Consider the following 22,413-nt stretch of genomic DNA (forward strand, 5'->3'; position numbering starts at 1 on the left):
GTGGGGTCAGAGCCCCCACACAAAGTCCTTACTGAGGCACCGCCAAGTGGAGCTTTGAGAAGAGGGCCACCATCCTCAGAACCCAGAATAGTAGATCCACTCACAGCTTGCACCATAAGCCTGGGAAAGCCACAGACACTCAACATCACATTGGGAAGCAGCCAGGAAGGAGGTTGTACCCTGCAAAGCCACAGGGGTGGAGCTGCCCAAGACCATGGGAACCCACCCCTTACATCAGCATAACCCAGATGTGAGACCTGGATTCAAAGGAGGTAATTATGGAGCTTTAAAATTGGACCACCCCACTGGATTTTGGACTTGCAACCCCTATGTTTGGCCACTTTCTCCCATTTGGAGAGGCTGTATTTACCCAATATCTATACCCGCATTGTATCTAGAAAGTAACTAGCTTGCTTTTAATTTTACAGATCCATAGGCAGAAGGGACTTGTATTGTCTCAGGTGAAACTTTAGACTGTTTATTTTTGGGTTAATGCTGAAATGAGTTAAGACTTTGGAAGACCATTGAGAAGGTATGATTTGTTTTGAAATGTGAGGATAAGAGATTTGGAGGAGCCAGAGATGGAATTATATGGTTTGGCTGTGTCCTCACCCCAATCTCAACTTGAATTGTGTCTCTCAGAATTCCCATGTGTTGTAGGAGGGACTCAAAGGGAGGTATTTGAATCATGTGGGCAGGTCTTTCCTGTGCTATTCTTGTGATACTGAATACGTCTCACAAGATCTGATGGGTTTATCAGGGGTTTCCACTTTTGCTTCCTCCTCATTTTTTCTTGCCACTGCCATATAATGATTCACCTCCCACCATGATTCTGAGGCCTCCTCAGCCATGTGGAAGGGTAAGTCCAATTAAAGCTCTTTTTCTTCCCAGTCTTGGGTATGTCTTCATTAGCAGCATGAAAATGGACTAATACAGTAAATATTCATAAATGTTTGTGTAGATATATATTTTAATTGAGAGAGGGTATGGTTTTGCCTTGGGTTTCCTGAGTCCTACCACAAGTTCATGCTTAATTTTATAAGAAATTGCCAAATCATTTCCTAAAGTGGCCCACCAGCAATAGGTGAAGGTTCCAGTTTGTTTATATTCTCAACATTTTATTTTCTGTTTTGGGGTGGGATATTATCTGGTGGATGTACAATACTATTTCATTGTAATTTCATTTTGTATTATTCTCCAGATCAGTGATTTTGAGCACATTTTTATGTGCTTATTTACTTTTTGTATATCTTCTCTAGAGAAGAGTATGTTCATCTTTTGTCAATTTTTAGTATAGTTTGTCTTTTTATTATTGAGAAGTAAGAAGAAAGAACTTTATCAAAGTTTTGCAAGTAGTTTCCCCAAATTGTAGCACTTGTTATTTCTTTTACAGTTTCTTTCAAGCAGCAAAAGATTTTAATTATAATTAAGCCCTTACATAAAAAAAAAAGCATTAGCTCCCATCCTTCTTATCTAATCAAAGTTAACTTTCCCCCAAATTCCTCCTCCCTCGCCTGAGTTATAAATAATTATGCAACTCTTCCTTCAAAATGTGTCCAATATCCTCTGACTACTTGCCATCTGATATATAGTTTGGATATTTGTCTCTTCCACGTTTCATGTTGAAATGTGATTCCCGATGTTGGAGGTGAGGCCTAGCGGGAGGTGTTTGGGTCATGGATGTAGATTCCCCATGAATGGCTTGGTGCCTTCCCTGTTGTAATGAATTTATGTGAGATCTCATTGTTAAAAAGAGTCTGGGGCCTCTGTCTCTCTTTCTTGTTTCCTTGCTCACCATGTGCCACACCTGCTTTCCCGTCACCTTCTGCTGTGAGCAGAAGCTTCCTGAAGCCCTCACTAGAAGTGGATGCCATCATTACGCTTCTTACAGTCTACAGGAAAATGGGTCACAAATACAGAAATAAACTGCTTTTCTTTGTTTTAAAATTACCCGGCCTCAGGTACTCCTTTATAGAAACTCAAAATCGACTAATATGCTATCTTGTCTTTGATTACTTTGATAAATCAATATCATGTTTGAGCAGAATGATGGTGATAATCTTTTCATCAGTGTGCTTGCTTCTGTTTTTCCCTGTTCACAGTCTATTCTTACTACTGAATCTAGGGTGATTCTGTTAAAGCATGTTAGAGTATACTTTTCACCTGCTCAAAATATTCTATGATTTTAATTTTACTTATAAAAAGGTCAGGTGGCCGGGTGCGGTGGCTCAAGCCTGTAATCCCAGCACTTTGGGAGGCCGAGGCGGGTGGATCACGAGGTCCGGAGATCGAGACCCTCCTGGCTAACACGGTGAAACCCCGTCTCTACTAAAAATACAAAAAACTAGCCGGGCGAGGTGGCGGGCGCCTGTAGTCCCAGCTACTCGGAGGCTGAGGCGGGAGAATGGCGGGAACCCGGGAGGTGGAGCTTGCAGTGAGCCAAGATGGCGCCACTGCACTCCAGCCTGGGCGACACAGCGAAACTCCGTCTCAAAAAAAAAAAAAAAAGGTCAGGTATTGAAAATATCCTGAAAGATCCTAAAAATTAATCCCTCTCTCATTCCATGACTCCTCTGTTCTTATTTCCATTTCCTCTTCATTCTTCTCCCAAGTAACTCATCAATTTTCTTCATACATACTGGGATACTCCTACTTTTGAGGTCTTTGCATTGCTGCTCCCTCAGCTTGAAATAATCTCTGCTCAGAACACCATACACTTCACACTTTCTTCTCCTTTGTGTCTTTGTCAAAATATTGTTTCCTCAGTAAAGCCCTTAAGAACCACCTATTAAAAATTGAATCCCTACACTTCTACAAACTTTTCGGTTATATTTTTTCTGTAATTTTATTGTAATCTGATAACATATGTATTTTTACTTTATCTTTTATGCATTTCACCTCCAATAAAAGAATATTATGAAATCAAGGTTTATTTTCCTTTTTATTTACAATTATATCAGTGCTAAAAGCATTTCTGACATATACGTAGCACGACATAAACACTTGTTAAATTAGTGAATTAATGCACCTTCCTTAAGAAATACAGAAAATAGTTTGAAAGGACAGTTCATCCGTTCAAATATTTATTGAATATCTTCTAAATTTTTAGGAATTCAGAATCCCTGCTTTTAAATGTAAATCTCAGTTTATGCTACATCCCTATATTCTACCATACTCTATTAAATGTAAATACATTAGCACTTTATGGAATTTTTAACCATTTCAACGAAGAACAGAGTAATACTGAGGATTAATAAGTATGCTCTCAGACTTAAACAAAGATAACTTCTGTAAAGGATTTTGTTTTTTGACAAAAAGGGGATAAAATTGACTTAAGCAAATGTAAGTGGTTGAAGAAGATAAAGTAGTATTCTGAAGACAATATTATCTTGATGAGTAGTAAGCAAACAGAATTTGATGAGGGGCCATTTCTCCATGTGTGTTTTGGGTGGAGCTAGCTTTGGCTTAGGGTAAAAGCAACAAAATTGTAGAGAACTCAAATACTTTTACTTCTGAAATCTTGAAATTCCTCAGCAGATGTGGTGGACCCTGTCATCAAAGGAAAAACAGTGATACTAATTGTCCTTGCTGCTCCAAACCCTTGAAATACTTCAGTGACGCAACATTTTTCTAAGGGCAAAGTATGAAATCCTTAATAGGACTCAGAGAAGAAGGCATTTTCCAGCCACTGCTTACTGTTCCGAATTCATCTCTTCATCCTTCTTGTAATCAGTGCACTCTTAGTGAAAACAGTAAATCCAAATCTCCATTATCTTTTTTATGCTTTATCCGTGTCCTTCAACATGCTGTACAATCTACCTGGAATGTTCTCCCGCTCCTTAATCCTCTCTTCACCTGGAGAACTCCTACTCATCCTCTTGTTCTTGGTCTATATGTCACAGTACCTTGTTTTCTCAAGACGCTGTGTGATTATCATTTCATACTAAACTTAACCCGAATACACAACTTAGTATTGTAAACTGGGGTTGCTTGTTTACATTTTCTCTTTCATTGGCCTCCTGAAAGCAGAAACTGGATTTTGTTCACTTGACATATCCAGTATCAAGTACCGAGTGTAGCAAAAGGCTCCTGCTCCATAAATGTGTATTAAACAAGTTAAATGAATGGATCTTTCCCTTCTGCTTTCTCCTCTTTGTTACCATGAGAGTTTTTATATATACATATATAGGCATATGTAAAAGAAACATATACATGTTTATGTATATATGTTTATATACACACACATACATATATATATATATATACACATAAAAGTTAAGTTTAGTACTAGACACTAGGTACGCTAAGTAAACAAGCTCTGAGGGCTTCTGGGCTCTTCCTCTTTCCAGCCAGAGAGTAATAGCAGTTTTCTAACGTTGCTAATCTCTGGGAAACCACCCACGTTTGCTTTCTCATCTAGATAACTAACACTTAAAAAATTCAGAGTGATTTCTGGTTTTATGAGTGGACCCTGCCAATAGTTTCTTTTACGTAGTTTACTCATATTCCACAATACAGGGCATTGCTTATAGTTTTCAGTGAATAAACATTTACTGCTGATTATGTAAGAAATGGTGGCCTGAGATAGATATGTAAGATAAAAGACCAAGTCGTTCTGCTCTGGCATCCTTTCTGCTTCTCAGAACAAGCCTCAGCTCTCACATTTGTTGCTTCCTCTGTGTTGATTGTGTTTTCCTGGTTAACACCTACTGATTTATTCTAATATCAGTTCAAGTACTTCCTCCTCAGACCATGTCACACACACAAGGGAGGCTTTTTATTTTCATCCTTTACAGTATTTTATATATGTCCATTACATTAATTCGAACTGGTAATTATGTATTAACTTTTGAGAATATTTGACTAACATCTGTTTCCCTCCCTAGAGTATATATTCTGTAAAAGAAGGGTAGTGTCCTATTTACTCAACACTGTACCTCCAGATCACAGGACTGACTTGATATCTAGTAATTATAAATTCTTGAATGAATAAAGAAAAAAGTGAAGAAACACGAAGGATTCACAGAATGCAAGATTTTTAAGAAAACTAGATGCTAGGGTGAAAGTAAAGGAAATGATATGTCTAAATTGGATTGAAAGGCAGGATTAAATTTTACATATTCATGTGTATATATAATTCAATCAGTAGTGAGAAGTATTGAAGTGTTTTAACAGTGGGAATTAGTGAAATTCTATTTGCATTTCAACAAAATCAGTGATAATAGTTTCAATTATTCATTGCTGAGAATCTCATAGGAACACAAAGACTATGATTTGGAGTCAAAATAAATTTCCACTTGCTTCTCAATTTAATCATAAAGAGAAAATAAATCACTTTTTACTGTTTATTTGTAAGTTTATTACTCTATTCATTTCATGCTATATTGTTGACCTCACCACAGCACCCGCACCTCCACACTATACTACATTAAACTGATGTCCTTAAGGAATTAACTGAAATGATTAGCAGTCCCTTTTCTGAGGTACATAAAACAGTAGTTGGCCATTTTCTTAAAGGTATGTCTTTTGGATTGTTTTCAAAGGAATGTTACCACCTTTCATTTCTGTAGTTGTTTTAGTGTTCACAGAGGTTAGAACGTAGAGAAAATGAGCATCTTAATTTCCTTAGTAACTTTGGACTTAGGATCTTGAACCATAATATAACCTGTGTGTCTCTTCAGAAATAATAAAAGGAAAGATTTACAACATGTTTAACTAAAGAAAGGGAATAAACTACCATTCCATATGCTACTCTACACCAATTAAATTAAGGTGTCTAAGATACTCAACTGTTAGTCTAAAGATTTTGAAAACAATAGATTGTTGCTACATTGTTCCAATGGTAAGCAGGGCCAACTACATAAGTTTCTAGGTAGACCCAGTGCCAAATGAAAATGTGACACTCTCTGTTCAAAGATCAGAAAAAAAACCTTTTCTCGCATGGTATTTGTTTTCTTTCTTGCATGGTAAATTTTTGCTATTTCATATTGAACTGTCCTGGGCACAGGGATACTCAGCTTGTACAGACCATCACAGGCATGCCCTGCAAATCCACACTTGGGGCAAGCACATCCTGATCTAAATTTCCCTATACCTCTGCTGAGTGCTTTGGGCTACAGTGGTCTTTGGGTGTGAATGGAGAAGAGGGCCACTAAGAACCTATTCTGGGTGGGAAATTGGTGAGAGGCAGAACCACACATGAGCAGACGCCTCCAGCACATGCTCTGTTGTCCATCAGACCTCGCTTACAAAACCAACTCAAACATACAATTTTTAAGCACTTCAAGATGGCCACTGGAGAGCATCAAGCCCCAGGTATGAGGTCCCACTCGGAGTTCAGAGTCCTGTGTCGCTCCACTGGTTATTTACACATTAAGTCAGGCATCGTGGTAAGTGTAAGATTACAGCCTCAACTAACAAGTCATTCTATGTAAGAAACAGGACTGCCTAAGATCGTCAGTATAAGCCAGCCATGAGCTGTGTACGTTTGGATTTAAATGACTTCCTCTTTACACATTTGAAAAAGTGTGACTGATTCAAGTTTATAGATTTACCCAAGTATGATTATTCCCTCAGTTTGCCAGTAATGGATTTGACCACCAATGGTAGCATGCTACAAGATTATTCCTAGTGGCATTTCAATGGCTTCACCTCCAACGCTCCAGATCAATTTGTACAATAAATTGGGAAAGTGCACTTATTTTTACCATGCACTCCCTAACATGCTTACACTTCCCTGGAGCATCCAAAGACTGCTTTACTAGAAGTTTTTCAGTTCTACTCAATAAATTACCTTGTTTCAAAACTGTCTCTTTCTCCTCTATACACCCTCATTTTTTTAAAAAATGGATTTCTAATTCAGTTCCTACCTACTGTCAGCTAACTCACTAAATGGAATTTACATCTTAATTTTATTTCAATAATTGACCTCTGAGAACACTAAGAGAAGCTCAGAATCTTACAAATTTTGACAATGGTGACTCTAAGATCCCTGCAATAAAGATTAACTATACCATTGACAGATGCTCATAATGTTCTACAAATAATATTAAAGGGAAGAATCCAACTACATATTCCCAGTGACAAAAAATTACATAATATAAGGGCAATTTAGTTTAGTGGTTAGATTTATATCCTAAATATATGTCTTCCTCTAAATAGCCATATGACTTTTGGCCTGAATTTTCTTTTTTGTAAAATGTGATGAGAGTTTCCAAGATGTATTCAAAATTGTCTTTTATTGGAAGCATGGCATTTTGTTTCTGTCTCTGGGAAGGCAAAAGTTATTTGGGAGAAGTAGAGAATCACATGGTGGGAATACTCCAACATCTTAACGCCAAGACCACACGTAGGTGAAAGAAGGACAAACATGAATGAAGAGTGTTTCTAGAAATGGGAAACATGATTTTTGGTACAAGGCCATGGTGGGAACTTCTTAGCCTAGGGTTCATGGTTAGACTTAAAATGTGAACCAAATTCTAAGCAAAGTACTGTGTTTATGTCAAATTATTTTATGGTTCTACCAGATTAGCAGAAAAAAACAGTAATCAAAATGTGATTTTAAATGCCAATAACTTGTAAGTTTCCTACAGGCCATAGAAGGAACTTCAGGGTCATATGAGGCAATACGTATGTTATTCAGTGCTTAGAAGCAGAAGATAGCCTGAAGCGGGTGAGTGAATAATTCATATCAAGAGGTACAAGGTTGATGGGTTTGTATTCTCATGGGAACAAATCTAGTTTTGAAAAGTTACTTTTTTAAGCAAATAAGTATGCAATGTTAGACTATGTGGTAAAAAACAATTGGAGTCATTAGATCCTAAATCCTCCTGTCACGGAGCCATCAGAGTTTGTGGACTTGTTGACTATCTGAGAATACAGTCCCTAAAGCTTCTCTGATCTCTGGCAGGATATTGGAATGTGTTCCATTCTTTGGCAAAATTGCCCAATACACTAAACTTACCTTAGGAATTTTCCAATTCTTTTTTGGTCTCCCAATATATTGAAAAAATTTTCACTTCTTGATATTCTTTTAATTCGGAATTAAAAAGACAAATTTCTGAAACATAACTTAGTTGAATGCTTTTAAATTTTAAAATAAATGGTTGCAGTATTCCAAGGATATGATGTTTTCCAGAAATACTTCATTAGTTTAGAAGTGCCTAGATTACATTAGTATTGTATACTAACTCCCATCTATACTACAATGTCTTTCTAAAATGTCCCATATGTTCATATCATATGTGTCCTCTATCTGTATAAGGATTTTGATCAGTAAAGACAAAATGAATGAATGTTTTGGTAGAATGTGCAAGGCATGTGTTTTTAGGACTCTCAGTAAGGTACCCATTCTAGTCATTGTTTGGGCCAGTCTTCAGAAGGTGATTTTGCCGGGTGCGGTGGCTCATAGCAGTAATCCCAGCATTTTGGGAGGCTGAGGTGGTCACTTGAGGCCAGGAGTTCTAGACTAGCCTGCCAATATAGTGAAATCCCGTCTCTATTAAAAGTATAAAAAAGTACTGGGGCATGGGCACGCACACCCGTAATGCCAGTTATTGAGGAGGCTGGGGCATGAGAATCACTTGAACCCAGGTGGCTGAGGGGCAACAAAATGAAACTCGGTCTCAAAAAAAAAAAAAAGGTGATTTTTCTATATATTCTAGCGCAGTAAGCTATTTGTTTATTAGTCAGACTTTTTCTAATCAACGTAGCAAAATATCAAACTTCAGATAATAAACAGTAGTTGAAAGATAGCTCATTCATTTGTAATTTTTTTGTTTGCTTAAATCATAAGATGTATAATTATAATTTTTTTAAACGCACTGAATTTCCCCATTCCTCCGTTCAGCATAGGAATACTTAAATATGAAGAAAACAACAATTCTTGGAAGGATAATTTAATTATATTACAGAGCTAAGTTATGAAGGTATCGGCACAAAATACTGTGTTCAGGTTCTTGCTAAAGTTCATGAGGTGGACTGATGACAATATAGGTGTTCAATAGTTGTTGTATTTTTTTTTTTCCTAAACTTAAGCCTAACCCTCACCTAAGCCTATAGTTATGTGTTGATTAAATTACATGTAACACAGAGCAGCCTAACTGGTATTTGAAATGAAACCGAGAAACTGCTTTTCTCCTTTAATCTTTTCTCTATGCGTTTCTATGTTTTCTAGGTTTCAAAATACTAGAGGATAAAAATTCTTAAATTTTACAAAACAGATAAAGTGTGGTTTGAAATTTTTAAAAAACTGTACATTTCCTGGAACCTCTTAGTTTAAATGTGTACACTGTTACATATTAGCATTATCCTGGAATTATCATATCATGAAGGGCTTCATAGGCATCAAAACCCAATTATTAATAACACTTAGACTTAATATCATTTATTGAATTGTATGAACCAGAATTTCTCGTGTGCCTTCAATTCTATACATTATTTGATCAAAGTAAGTATTGCCATTATGAAAACAGAGTTGATTTACCTACGAAGCATGGGTTCCATATTTGTACACAGCTGAAAAGCTGCATAACAGTGGGCATTTTGGGTAATTTTTTTTTTTAAAAAAAGGACACGTGGATGAACGTTTTACTTCAAATGCCACTATTTTCTTTCAGATGTGCTTACCCGATCTTCGATACAGTGTCAAATTTCCTAACTTGTAATGCAGGGCATTTTTTAATATTAAATGAAAAAATGTGAATTAAAAACAAAATAAAATGTTATTTAATAAAATAAACCAGATACAAAATCTTGCCTTGTATTTACAGATAAATTTTAATGGAATATTTCATGGTCTAACACAAATATGAGACCCAATGACACTAAGTCTTGTACAGCCTTTGGCTTACCCTGTATAACAAAATCTGTTATTTAAAGTAGACTATAAAATACTTTATGGTAAGTGAACTTCCAAAGACACAAAGAAAATCCTCCATAAATTTAAAAGCTTATCTGAAATCCTTATTGGCAGAAGCTTAGGTTGGATATATGATTAATTGCATTATCTTAGGTAGCTGAAATATATAATACTGGCTAGAGTGCGAAGGTTAAAAAAAATAGGTTTAGGTATTTTTGCTTCTGTTCCTACTCAACATTAGTAAACACACGTAAGTGAATGTAAAATTACCTTTACAGAGTTTTAAAATTTTGGCAATCTCAAGCAAATTTCCCTAAGTCAGCAACTTTTTTTTTAACCCTTAGTCATCATATTACAAGGTTCATATATTCCAAGGAATAATGATTAAATGTTGTACAAATTAGATAGCATTTATTTTACTGATGCTTAATTTTTAAAACCTCCATTTAGAAATTTACAAGTAAAATGGGCGTCATCGAGGAAAACTAAAATGGATGGATAATGTATGCAGTTGAATAAAAGGTATTAAAAATGATGTTTTTGGCATAAAGAATGTTTTGTACCATCATTTTAATGACCATTCACTGGAAAAAAGAAAGTTCCATCTTTCAATGTCTATTTTCAAGGTTAAGAAAATGTACTAAATGAATAGACAATTCAGTAATGTCCAACAGATAACTAAAATTCAAATTTTATTTTTCCATATTTATCGGACAATTTTTTTCTGACAAGACTATACTGAAAAATGAAGTGCAAATGGGAACCCTGTAAAAATGTTTATAAGAGTTGTACATGACATATTTTAAACGCCGCTAAGTACACATTGAATACTTTGTAAGTATATAGGCATATCAACATGCAAGTGTCATGTACCTAATATTACAATATGCATTTTGTTTTTTGAAAATGTTAATGACAAGCATAGATTCAGTAACTGTGTTTCTCCATTTTCTGTGCTTATATGGTTAATTTTGTTGGATCTTCTTTATAGCACAGAATTTATTTTTTATGCTGTCATAAATATACCCTTCCAAAAGTTATGAATTTCATGTCATATAAATAGCACATTTTATTTTTGAAGCTGCATTACTGGGAACACCTGCATTTCTGGATACCATTTTCAGAGATAAGTCTTTAAATTATTTTTAGCATGGCAGACTTGTTCTAATGTTGGTTGTGTTGAAATGTTTAAACATTTAAATGGAGCTTTCTTGAGGGAGTATTTTTTGGTTGAATGAAAAGCTAAACAACAAATTCACGAATATTGATGTGAATGCAATATGAAGAAAACAGGTCAGTAATCTCAAATTCATAAATCCTTGGGTTATGACTTGACTGCATCATAGAATCTACAATAAGTACAGTAGGTACAGTTAAATAAATTTGAAAAAAGATTAAAATTGTATACATTTATAAGGAGAAAGAGTACTAGCTTTGAAAAATGTCTGGATTTTTGTTCTTTCTATTTATGAGATTTATTCAATACATTAAAAACACAGAGAAAAGCAAAAAGGATAGAGATATAACAATTCAGTTTACATTTCATAGTTTTTTTTAACCAATTGGTGACCACTGCTTTCAAACATCAATATTTTATTGCGTATGATTTTCACTGTCAGTAAATATAAAGAGAAAAGTGTCTACTAGTATCATGTACACGAAAAAGTATCTGAAGAAATAAAGCATTTGAGGTTTGACAGTACTGTTTGTAAGTGTAATGTTGCATTTCATACCGCACCTAAAAGTCCATGTAGTCACTGCTGCTTTGACCCTGGATGTGGAAAAGTGCTTAAGTGCCGAGCCCTGGTAGGTGTTTGCTTTGCCCCTGCAATCTTCAAATATCTTTTAACTTTTCTTCTTTTGAAATATACAGTATGTTTCGTAGGGGAAAATAGTGGTTTTTTTTGTTTTTTTTTGTTTTTTGTTTTTTACATCTCTTTCACATTTGGGCCCATTCTCTCCAAAATAATCATACATTTCTTGATATATATATATGTGTGTGTGTGTATATATATATCAAGATATATATATATATCACTTCTTGATATATATATGCATATAAAATATGTGAAGATCAACCAAATATTATTGATAACATAACCACATAACATAGAAACATCTTACTTTAAGCATATTTTAGAGATTCACCATTATAATTTGAGATATTCATGTTTTTATTTTTTCCTACAGAAGAGTCTGTCATTTCTGTTAGGATAATTAAATTACATCATTGCAAAATTCTTAATATGTCTATGCAGACAAAATGAAGTGGGCATTTGTGGCAATACTGTGCATTATATGAGGATTATTTATTAATAAGGAGAAATTTTTAAAATACTTAAATTTGTCTCATACAGATAATACTACTTGGTAAAATAATTCATATACATGATTTTTACTTAAAACACACCACGAATTTATAAGAAATTGTTACATTTTAAAAATTAAATATCAGATTGGATCGCAAAGTGTTGCCATTTTAATTATTTTAAAAAATCAATACAATTATATTAACATTGAAATATTAAATAGGCATGAGAAGGACTATTCTTATAAAGTTATAATATTTTGCCTTTAGGAAAATCTAATGATAGAAAAGGAAAAACAAATGCAGATTCATACACCACAGAATACACTGAAGAACTTGGCTTCTGAGATTTCCCAGGGGGTGGGGAGTGCACTGTTATAATAGTTCCGTAAGAATGCTTCCTGGGATATCTGGTAAATAATTATTTCCTCTATTTATACTGAAGTATCATAGCCCATGTTAAAAGTGAGAGGTAGAAGGATTATTGTAAGTGTGCATGGCAGAGAACTTACCAGCTATATCCAATAACTATTGCATTCAGTATTAATAATCTCAATACATAAAAATGCTGATGATTTTAGAACCCATTCTTATATGTTGTCCCCTTTAACTCTCTTTATTGTCTTGCTACTTTCAATCCATTGCCTTTGGAAGGGTATAAGTGCAAAGGGCTTGTTCGGGGGTAGAATAGAGAGAGAAAGGGAAAAAATGAATAGAAAAAGAAAAGATATTTAAAAATTCCCATTAAGATACAGTGACTAACTATTAAAAGTACCCTATGTTCTTTCATTGACTACATTTGTACTTATAATAAAAGTACCACAATCTATGAAAACATGCACACATTTCAAAGAAAACTGAAGAATTCCCAATTCAATGAGATATGAATCGAAATTTAAAACTCAGGTTATTTCTTTCTCTGCAATAACACTAAAAACTAATCCAAATAAAAATGTTACTGTGTCACATTAATAAGAAAAACTTAACTTGTCCTTGAATTAGTTGTATTTTTAATGAATGCTTTAGTGTGTGAGAGGTGAAGATTAGCAACCTCTTGGACCTTGTTGAAGAATTCTTTAAAATCCCTTTGCATTAAGTATCCAGCAACAGAACTGCAGATATTGCACTGAGTATATTTCAATATTGCCAGTGTATATTTCAAAACAAATTCTATTATCTACACTAAGATTTCCTCTTTCCCAATATTCAAAATGCATATTATAATTACATGGGTTTCCAACACCCATACACAGCAAGTACAAGATACTTACATGTACGTACACTGTAGTTACCTATATTTTGCATAGTTTTTAGTGTGTACTTTGTGCCACTTAATAAAAAGCATTACTCAACAGTAATTATCATTAGGTGTTTCATTTATTCGGCTGTGATTACTGGTTATTTTTTGTTTTGTATTGTTTTATCAGAAATTACCATTTGCAAAGGGAAATAATATTGGGCAATTTGAGCGACTCTTAAGTAATTAGCAGTATCATGGGAAAGTTGCAGTAAAACATGAGGTTTTGCATTTTCTCCACAATTAAAAAGCATAATGTAAAATTTCATATTTGTTGTCCACTAAATTATCTTGATGTCCAAAGAAAAACCAAAAGCATTTGAAATGTTCCCCTTGGTAACACTTTGCAATAAGTGGCACTAAATTACACGATAACTGCTATGTTACATGGAAGAGCCATCACTGTCAAACAGCTGCTATACATGTGCCTATATGGAATCTCAATGCTGTTACAATCATGAGTACATAATTACAAATGAGCTTGTACTTTTGATTGAGATATTTATATTTTTACAAAGAAATAAAAATAAATGAGGTGTTAGTTTCTTTGCCATATTTCGAAAGTTAGTTTTCTTTCTCTATTTGTTATTTTAATTGTGGGGTTTCAATGAAAGATTAAGCATCTTGAATCAATATGAGATCATCCAGTTTCTAGATTAAACTCCAATATCAGGTTCCTTAAACTGCTTCTTGGATTCTCTGGTAAAAGAAAACAAGTTGAAATTTCTCTCTCTTTTCTATTTCTCTTTCTCTCTTATACACACACATATACACACACACGAACATGCACACCATCAATACTCTGCTCATGCGCTCTGTCACAAACATTTATTTTTCCTCCTAAATTTGATAATAATCCTATCTAGAACACGCAAAAATTGAAAAAAAAGAAAAGAAAGAAAGAAAAATGTTGCTTAGACTTGATTTTGATGGAGGACAATCAATTTACACTGTAAACAGTACACTGGCAGAGAATAGCTACTTTTGGTAAAGAATAATGCTCCATATTCTACTAAGGGTGTGTGTGTGTGCACACTGCTTCCATTGAGTTCCCTACCTACTGTGCTCACTTAGAAGAGACAGAAATTGACTCTATGTGCACACAAGTGTGCACGTTCCAGACAATGCAATTGACATCATTCTCATTTCGAAATATTATGTCATTATTTTCTGACTTGTTGGAATAGAAATGGGCAGAATTTTTACAATTTATTTTTTGTTTGGTTGAAAATTAAATAATTTTTAAAGGTATGAAAATATAACTTCATTGCTATTATTTTCTCCAGTTCAGAACATATCTAATTTAAATCAAACTGTATTTAACAGGCAAACATTTGATTAGATCCCACAAATTATAATATACCAGTGTTTATAACTAGTATAATAATCTAGTTGTTTTAGCTAACTGGATTTATAAGAGTTCTAATGAGATTTTATATTACTCTGAAGGGTTAAAAGAGTCAAAAATCTTGAAAAGCAACCAATTTTGAATTTCTAATTTTACAGTGCTATAAATAATGATTGAGTTATTTAGGCAATAATTTAGTTGTTGGAGCCAAGTAGAATATAGATGAAATGAAGAAGGATGTAAATACAGCATCAATGAAGAGTAGCAATTTTGTAAGTGCATCCTGAAATTAGGCTTTAAATAGTAATTGATGATGTAGTTTGTACAACTTACTTCTGTAATAAGAACCTTTCCATTTCGTACTAACAGGATGAATTTTGCTTTGTGGAGTCTTTCTAAAGATTATGCATTGAAAGATATGAACAGTTTATAAACCTATTCTAGTTTCAATGTGTCTAGTAGCACCTACCTGATTCTCTCAAACTACCATAGTATATTAACATATTATTGCATTTTTCCACAGATGGTATGGAGTGAACTGTAAAAACAAGCATGCAATCACATCAATGCAGACTTATTTCCTTAAAATGTCATACTGTATATGATTTATTATGTTAACACTCAACCACATCATATTATTTATGTTCTGTATATTCTGGAAAAGTGCTGTTTGACTGACATCATCCTTTTTCTTTTATAAGAAATCAACAAGATAAATGCTTGAACAATCAAAAAAAACTTTAAAATTCTAACATTTTCCTTAAAAGATTTATACTTTACTGATAAATACTCTAAGATACAGCACCCTTGTCTTTCATTTGATATTAATACATGATGTTGCACTCAACCATTCTTATTCCCCCAAAATATATTCCACAATACTATTTTTAAAACCATAGGCCATCATGCGTCAGACATCACAAGTATAGCTACCATATTGTCATATTTGTTTTCTTCTTAAAGGTGCAATGCTTGTAAATTGGATTTTTTTGAAATCTAACTGGAGTTTTATTCTTTAGCATATAATAAATTTCATGAGAACTAATCTAACAATATTTTATTTTACTAGAAGAAATAATAAGACTTTAGATTGACTGTGTCATATTTAAGAATACAGCATTTCTTAATGGTTAAATACACCAAAATTTTAAAATAATCCAGAGAAAGAGACTTTCACTTTGGAGTTAAAAGCATGGCAGAAATTCTCTATCACTCACTGTTTCATCAGTTTGTACCTCACAAAATGCATAGACAGGAATTTAATATAAAGAATTAGTTCATTTATACAGAAAACATATCTTAAACACTTCTTTTTGGCAAACCAACATAGGTAAGCAGCTCTGGAACTGCAAAATGAAAATTTGTAAATTTTTCGCAAACTAAAATTTATTTTTAGGTTATTATTCAACTGTGGTTGTAATTTAAAACCTGAGGCTGTGCACTGGTTGTTAGCTTAAAATTACCTTTCCTTATAACATTGTGCTTCCATTTATAACAAATAAAAATTAACAAGAACTAGAAAAATGTGTTGTTGAACAGTGCTAGGACATACAGACAAAAATACTAATACATGTTATCTACTTATAATATTGGTTTAAGTAATATCTAAAGGGATATAATGGACGTTAGAAAATGCTTACTTATGACTGAATTACGTACAGCCAAAAAAGTTAAATATGTATCAAATAATGTGTAATTGGATTTATTATATGCACTATATACAGATACTAAAATGTCTCAAAATTGTGCCCTATGGATACTTCAATATTGTTTAGGCAGGTGAATCTTTACGAAGCAAATAAATTATAGAATCAAATTAGAGAAATGAAGGAAATCTTTGTGATTCCAAAAGCAGTAAATCATTTGGAATAATTTATTGGTAAATGAAGCTACAATATCCTAATAGTAAGATCTATATAATTATAGCAGATATCATGTCATGATTGCAATTTGTACACATGGCTGCTGTATCAAATACTGTATTTCCATAGCAAATCGATACAGCTTTACCAGTATAATCTCCAACAGTCCAAAAACTACACTATAGTGTTTTCTTTTTAATTTTATGTTTTCTAGGACATATGTTTCCAAAACATGTTGTCTTTGAAGACAGACATGTAGAAAACAGTAATTGTAAACCTCTAACCTTCAATTAATCTTAAGTACATTAGGTCCTTCCCTAATCCTGTTACTTGTGAAAGCTGTCCAATGGTAAACTGATAAGGTCTATGACTTAAAGGGGAAGAAATGGGGGGAAAAAAACTCTGCACACATTTTTTAATGTATAAAAATCACTCAGTATCATGATCCAAGGAGATGATTAACATTGTTAAGGCTGTATATTCAAGCACTGTATGTTAAAAGAGCAATGGTGTGAAATTTAGGCAGTAAGAAATGTCCTGCATTATGGATGGTACAGTAATTAAAGAATGATGCTTTCAACAGCTGATTGTTGGTATACACTGGCTACTGATAGCAGTACAGTATGGGAGTTAATAAGGGTAGCAGACGATGGTAGAAATGAATTCTGAAAGATGATAGCCAGTTTTCTCCAGCAGTCAGCCTGGTAGTAAAACTCAGAATCTTGGCCTGCATCTTAAATGAAATACTCTTTTTTCTCTTCAGCATTGACTTGGCTGCCTTCAGCATTGATAATGGCTGTATCAGCATCTGGTGCATCTTCAGCTCCTTTAGCTTCATTTGTTAAATATGTTCCTGCATATATTGGAAGAAAAATATATCAGCTCTGTGAGACTGGTAAAATACCGAGCATTAAAGCTACATTATCTAGGAAGAAACTTTTGCCAGATTTTTGAGACCTAATATGCTACCCGATTGACTCTTCTAAAGTTGAACTGTTTCCTTTCAGTTTTCAGGTATCCTGCAGGTGAAGTTATGCCTTGATTTACTACAGGCAAGGGCCAAACTGAAATGGGTAATAAGTAATTGTGACTTCTTTAATGATGGATAAAATCAATGTGAACCTTATAGCTGTAGCAATCAGGATCTTTTGTTAAGATCTTTTTCTTTCTTTCTTTTTTTTTTTTTGAGACGGAGTCTTGCTCTGTCGCCCAGGCTGGAGTGAGTGGCGCAATCTCGGCTCACTACAAGCTCCGCCTCCCGGGTTCCCGCCATTCTCCTGCCTCAGCCTCCCCAGTAGCTGGCACTATATTTTGTTACGTTCTTAAAAATGGTCATTATCAACTCATCACCGTTTATTTTGGTAAACTTCTTTAAAAGTAGGTTATATTAATAAAGTGGTACCTGGCCCATTGCACAATATATATTTTCCTCACTACATATGGCTACACAGATGTTCACAAACTGACAAACAAAAACATCAACCAAATAGTTATAATTGGATTTCAGTTCTAGACATAAATTACAAACTTTCTTCTCTTTTTTTCTATTTTTCTGAGCCAATGGCTTACTCTCTGACATCTAGCCATTGGCTAAACACTATTTTGTTAAGCCAATTCAACTTTAAATTTAAGTAAAATAATGAAGAATTCGCTGAAATAATTTAGCATTTCTCTCTATCTCCCTATTCTACACACGTGGACAGAAACGTATATGCACTGATGTCATATTTTATAATGAAGCTAGTCTAGAATATTTTGCCAACGTTGAGTACTCTGACTGAATATAACCTACCTTTATGCCTTGCCAGATATCGACCAAGCAGAAAGATAGAACACAGCGTGACAAATACAACTACAGCCACTATTCCTCCTATGAGAGCATGGTCAGGGCCATTCTGGCCAGCCAAAGCATTAGGATCTGGAAAAGAGAGGAAAATATTGTTCCAGTTAATGTGTTATTTAGTCATAGAATACATAACTGCATTAGAATGAATTATTTTGAAAATTAACACAATTTTTATTAAATAATACATTAATGTGTGTTACACCAATCATCCTGTGAACAAATATTATAATATACAAGGTATCTGGGGATATAACATTTGATACATCAATCACTATTGCCATTGAGCTTACATTTTAAGGAAAAGATTGGATAAGCAAATATACATATATAATTTTGTATAGTTATAGGCCGTTCCTTCCTCCTCACCTCCATCTGAAAATATGTGTGTGTATGCCTGTATATTTCTTTGAGGTGACTAACACAACTATATTGTTATCTAGTTAAAATAATGTCATGAGAAAGTCTAAGGCCAAAAATGATATTTGAGATTTATCATTATATAAATATTATTTAAAGCTATGGAAATTGACTAATTCACCCATGGGTGTCTAGATGGAGAAAAGAAGAGGTCTGAGAACTGACCACTGGGAACTTCCATATTTAAAATTCAGGAAGAGGAAGAACTTCCAGTTTTGCAGACTGAAAAAGAGAGAACAGTCAGATAGGAAGTGATACTGGAGAAAACACTGTAGTTGATCAAAGGGAGGAATGTATTTTGGCAGGAAAGCAGGGGTAGGGACTCTGTTAAATGCTGTTGATAGAAAGAGGAAGATTAATACTCAGCATCAAGATTTAAATGCCAGTGGAACTTGTGATTCTACAGGAAGCGATTGGAAAGAGACAAATTAATAATATACTTTTATATTGTGCCTTCAATAGGATTTTACAGGCAAGAGATCAGCCCAGAAAAGGATGGCCAGTTTTCAAGAAGAAATGAAAAGGCCAAAAGAATACCCAGACATTTGGGCCCTCAAAAATTTGGAAAATTAGCTCTTCATAGAAATCACATAATAAGGGATAAAACTGAGTGAAGACCTGGGCAATAAAATCCACTAAGACAGCCCTGTGACAAAGATCAGATTGATTGTACTTCCTGATCTCCCAGGTTCATTGTTGCAGATAGCCTCCGGATAGCTATTTATAATTTACAAATGGATTTAAGAGAGAGCTAAAGCAAGGAAATAAATTAGGCTTGGCAAGAATGCCTTCAAAAACTAGGGATGGATTATAGGAACATTAATCTGACAAATAGATTGTGAGTCTTCTGTATTTTTAATGTAACTCTGTGTCAAAGGATCATATGTCTAGACAGAAAGAAAAAATAGTCTGACTGTTTGAAACTTCAAACAACCTCTAGACACCTAAACTTGCTAAATGCAAAAAGTGGACTATAAAAGCTGTGTATCCCTGATGGAGGACATACTCTCCAACACCTACTTCAAATAGAGTCATGGACTATGACTAACTAGGTTGAACTCAACAGAAGGTAGAATTTGGGAAAGCAAAAAGAATGAATAGAGGAGAATCCAGGTTCTTCAGGGAACAACAACCCTTTCCAAGACAGAGGGACCTGGTCATGCCAGCCTGGCGTGTTTTTATAATTGCTACAGATCCCTGATTACCCTGTGCATACCATTCTTCCTTTAATTTCAAATGGGAGTAAATGTAATCAAGGAGTGCTTCTCTTCTATCATGTGGATTGTGCATGGGATGGAGAGGAGCACTAATAACTTGTCTTCTTTTCAGCAGATATGATGAAGAGAATTGTGCATATCTGAAAATCTTGAGCTTTGAGTGGGATACCTTGGTTTGACGGAATTTTCGTTTGTTTCTTTAGATGGGATGTGGTAGTGGTGTGTGTAAAGGAAATGAGGTGAAAAAATATTTGGTGATCAGAAGGGTATATTGGGGCTGAGATTTCTAGCTGATAAATATTTTCTTTGCTTTCAGTTATTAGAACTAGGCATTTTCCAGTCTCTCTTACAGTTGATTAAACAAAGTGATTTGTATTCTAGACAACTACATGAAGCCTCAGCCAATAAAAAATCCTCACACATGTAAGCCCCTCCTGGGTGACCTCAGGAGATGAAAGTTGAAGATAAGAGAGTCAAAGAAGTAAGTAAAAATCTCTGAAAAAAAAAAAAAAGCCCAATTAACAATGCACACTATGTTTTGTTTTGTTTTATATTTTGCCCAGGCTGGAGTTCAGTGAGTGGCATGATCTCAGCTCACTGCAACCTCCACCTCCCAGGTACAAGTGATTCTACTGCCTCAGCCTTCCAAGTGGCTGGGATTACAGGTGCCCACTACCATAGCTAATTAGCCTTGGCTAATTTTTGTATCTGTTTTTAGTAGAGACAGGGTTTCACCATGTTGGTCAGGCTAGTCTCGAACTCCTGACCTCAAGAAATCCACCCACCTTGGCCTCCCAAAGTGCTGGGATTACAGGTGTGAGCCACTGCATCCAGCCTAATGATACACCTTTGAAATGCTTATTGCGAGGATATGGGAGGCAGGGAAGCTTTACTTTAAAAACATTAACCATTAAAATTAAAGTTATGACAGTTAATTTTAGCTCTCTAATATCTATTTCTTGTATTTCCCTACATTTCTATCATTGCCTATGGATCTCCAAAAATGAGGAAAAAATAAACCTGTCATATTTCTGAATTCACTATTCATATTACTTGCGATATACTTTGGAATCAGTTTAAAAATCCACCTCTTGCTCAAGTTTCCACATACAGCCATAAATCATATCCATTATATTTGCTGAATATCTTTCAGAAATGGGCACTCTTTTAGAGAACTTAGAAATCATTTTTGTTCATGTATCTCTGCACCTGTCTTTTTTCCTGAAGATGAATTCTAAAAAGTATTTCTGGATCAATGGTATAAATATTTTGTAAAGGCTTTTGATAAATATTGTCAATGTACACTGCCGAAAAATTGTGCAAATTCACCCCCCTCCCCCATCAACAGTGCCTGAGGGATTCTTTTCTTCATATTGTATTAACATCAAAATATAATTTTTAAAAAATTTGCCATTCCAATGTGGAAAAGTAACATCCAAATTTAAATGTTTTGGATTAATGAAATTACAGGTTGACATAATAATGTCTAAACATTTTCTGCTATTTTAATTCATTAATTTTGAAATGCCTGTCTATGCAATTTTTCCATTTTTCTATTTAAATTTTGTTTTAACAGCTCTCTTTACATAAAGATTCACATTTTTTAACAAGTTCTCTATTTTTCATTTTTGGTATTTTCAGATAGATTAGTCTTACAACTTTATGTAATCAAATCCATTAAATTATTATGTATGACACATGGCTTGAGGGTCATGGAATAAAATACTTTTGCAATAAGATTATATGCATGTAAATCTATATGGTCATCTAACCCTTTTGTTATACTTTAATCCTTGTAAAATGTATTTTGGTCTATGACTTGAGGCTAAAGTGTTAAAATACAACTTTGTTTTTGTTTTTACAGCCAGCTGACTTCCACACAATTTCTTTCATCAATAATTTTATTTTTAAAAATAAATTGTCTATCAATTTTGTATATAAAATATTTGTCTGTATATTTTATAGGTTTCTAAAATAATTGTCCATATATTTTATATGTTTCTGCACATTCTAGTCTATATGAGTGATCTGTATGCCCAATCTTACACCAGTATTATGGTTTTAAAAATCAGTTGAAGGACTTCTAAAAGACACTCCCTATCAAGTTCAGAAAAATTTTGGAAGAATCAAAATATAACAGATTATTTATTGGGATTTATAAACTTATAAATATATTTTGTTTTATATAGTGTATTATCCAGAATCAGCATGATTCTTTAACAATTCACACGTTCAGTGTCTTTTAGCAAGTTGTGTAGT

At 34.0% G+C, this 22,413-nt stretch overlaps 1 protein-coding gene across 3 annotated transcripts in view; it reads right to left on the reverse strand.

Moving 5' to 3' along the window:
• Positions 1-10,522: 10,522 nt before the first annotated feature.
• The window catches only part of CADM2 (cell adhesion molecule 2), a 1,094,949-nt gene continuing 1,083,058 nt past the window's right edge, over positions 10,523-22,413 (reverse strand). For all 3 annotated transcript variants that reach the window (XM_033211599.1, XM_033211598.1, XM_033211597.1), the window contains 2 exons: positions 18,467-18,592; positions 10,523-17,527 (listed from right to left, as the gene is read on the reverse strand). In XM_033211599.1, the coding sequence (XP_033067490.1) occupies positions 17,409-17,527; positions 18,467-18,592 (245 nt within the window). In that variant the 3' untranslated portion in view covers positions 10,523-17,408. The remainder of the gene's footprint in view (positions 17,528-18,466; positions 18,593-22,413) is intronic.

The sequence above is a fragment of the Trachypithecus francoisi genome, unplaced genomic scaffold, assembly GCF_009764315.1.
Source record: "Trachypithecus francoisi isolate TF-2019V2 unplaced genomic scaffold, Tfra_2.0 Lachesis_group0, whole genome shotgun sequence".
NCBI classification, from domain to species: Eukaryota; Metazoa; Chordata; class Mammalia; order Primates; family Cercopithecidae; genus Trachypithecus; species Trachypithecus francoisi.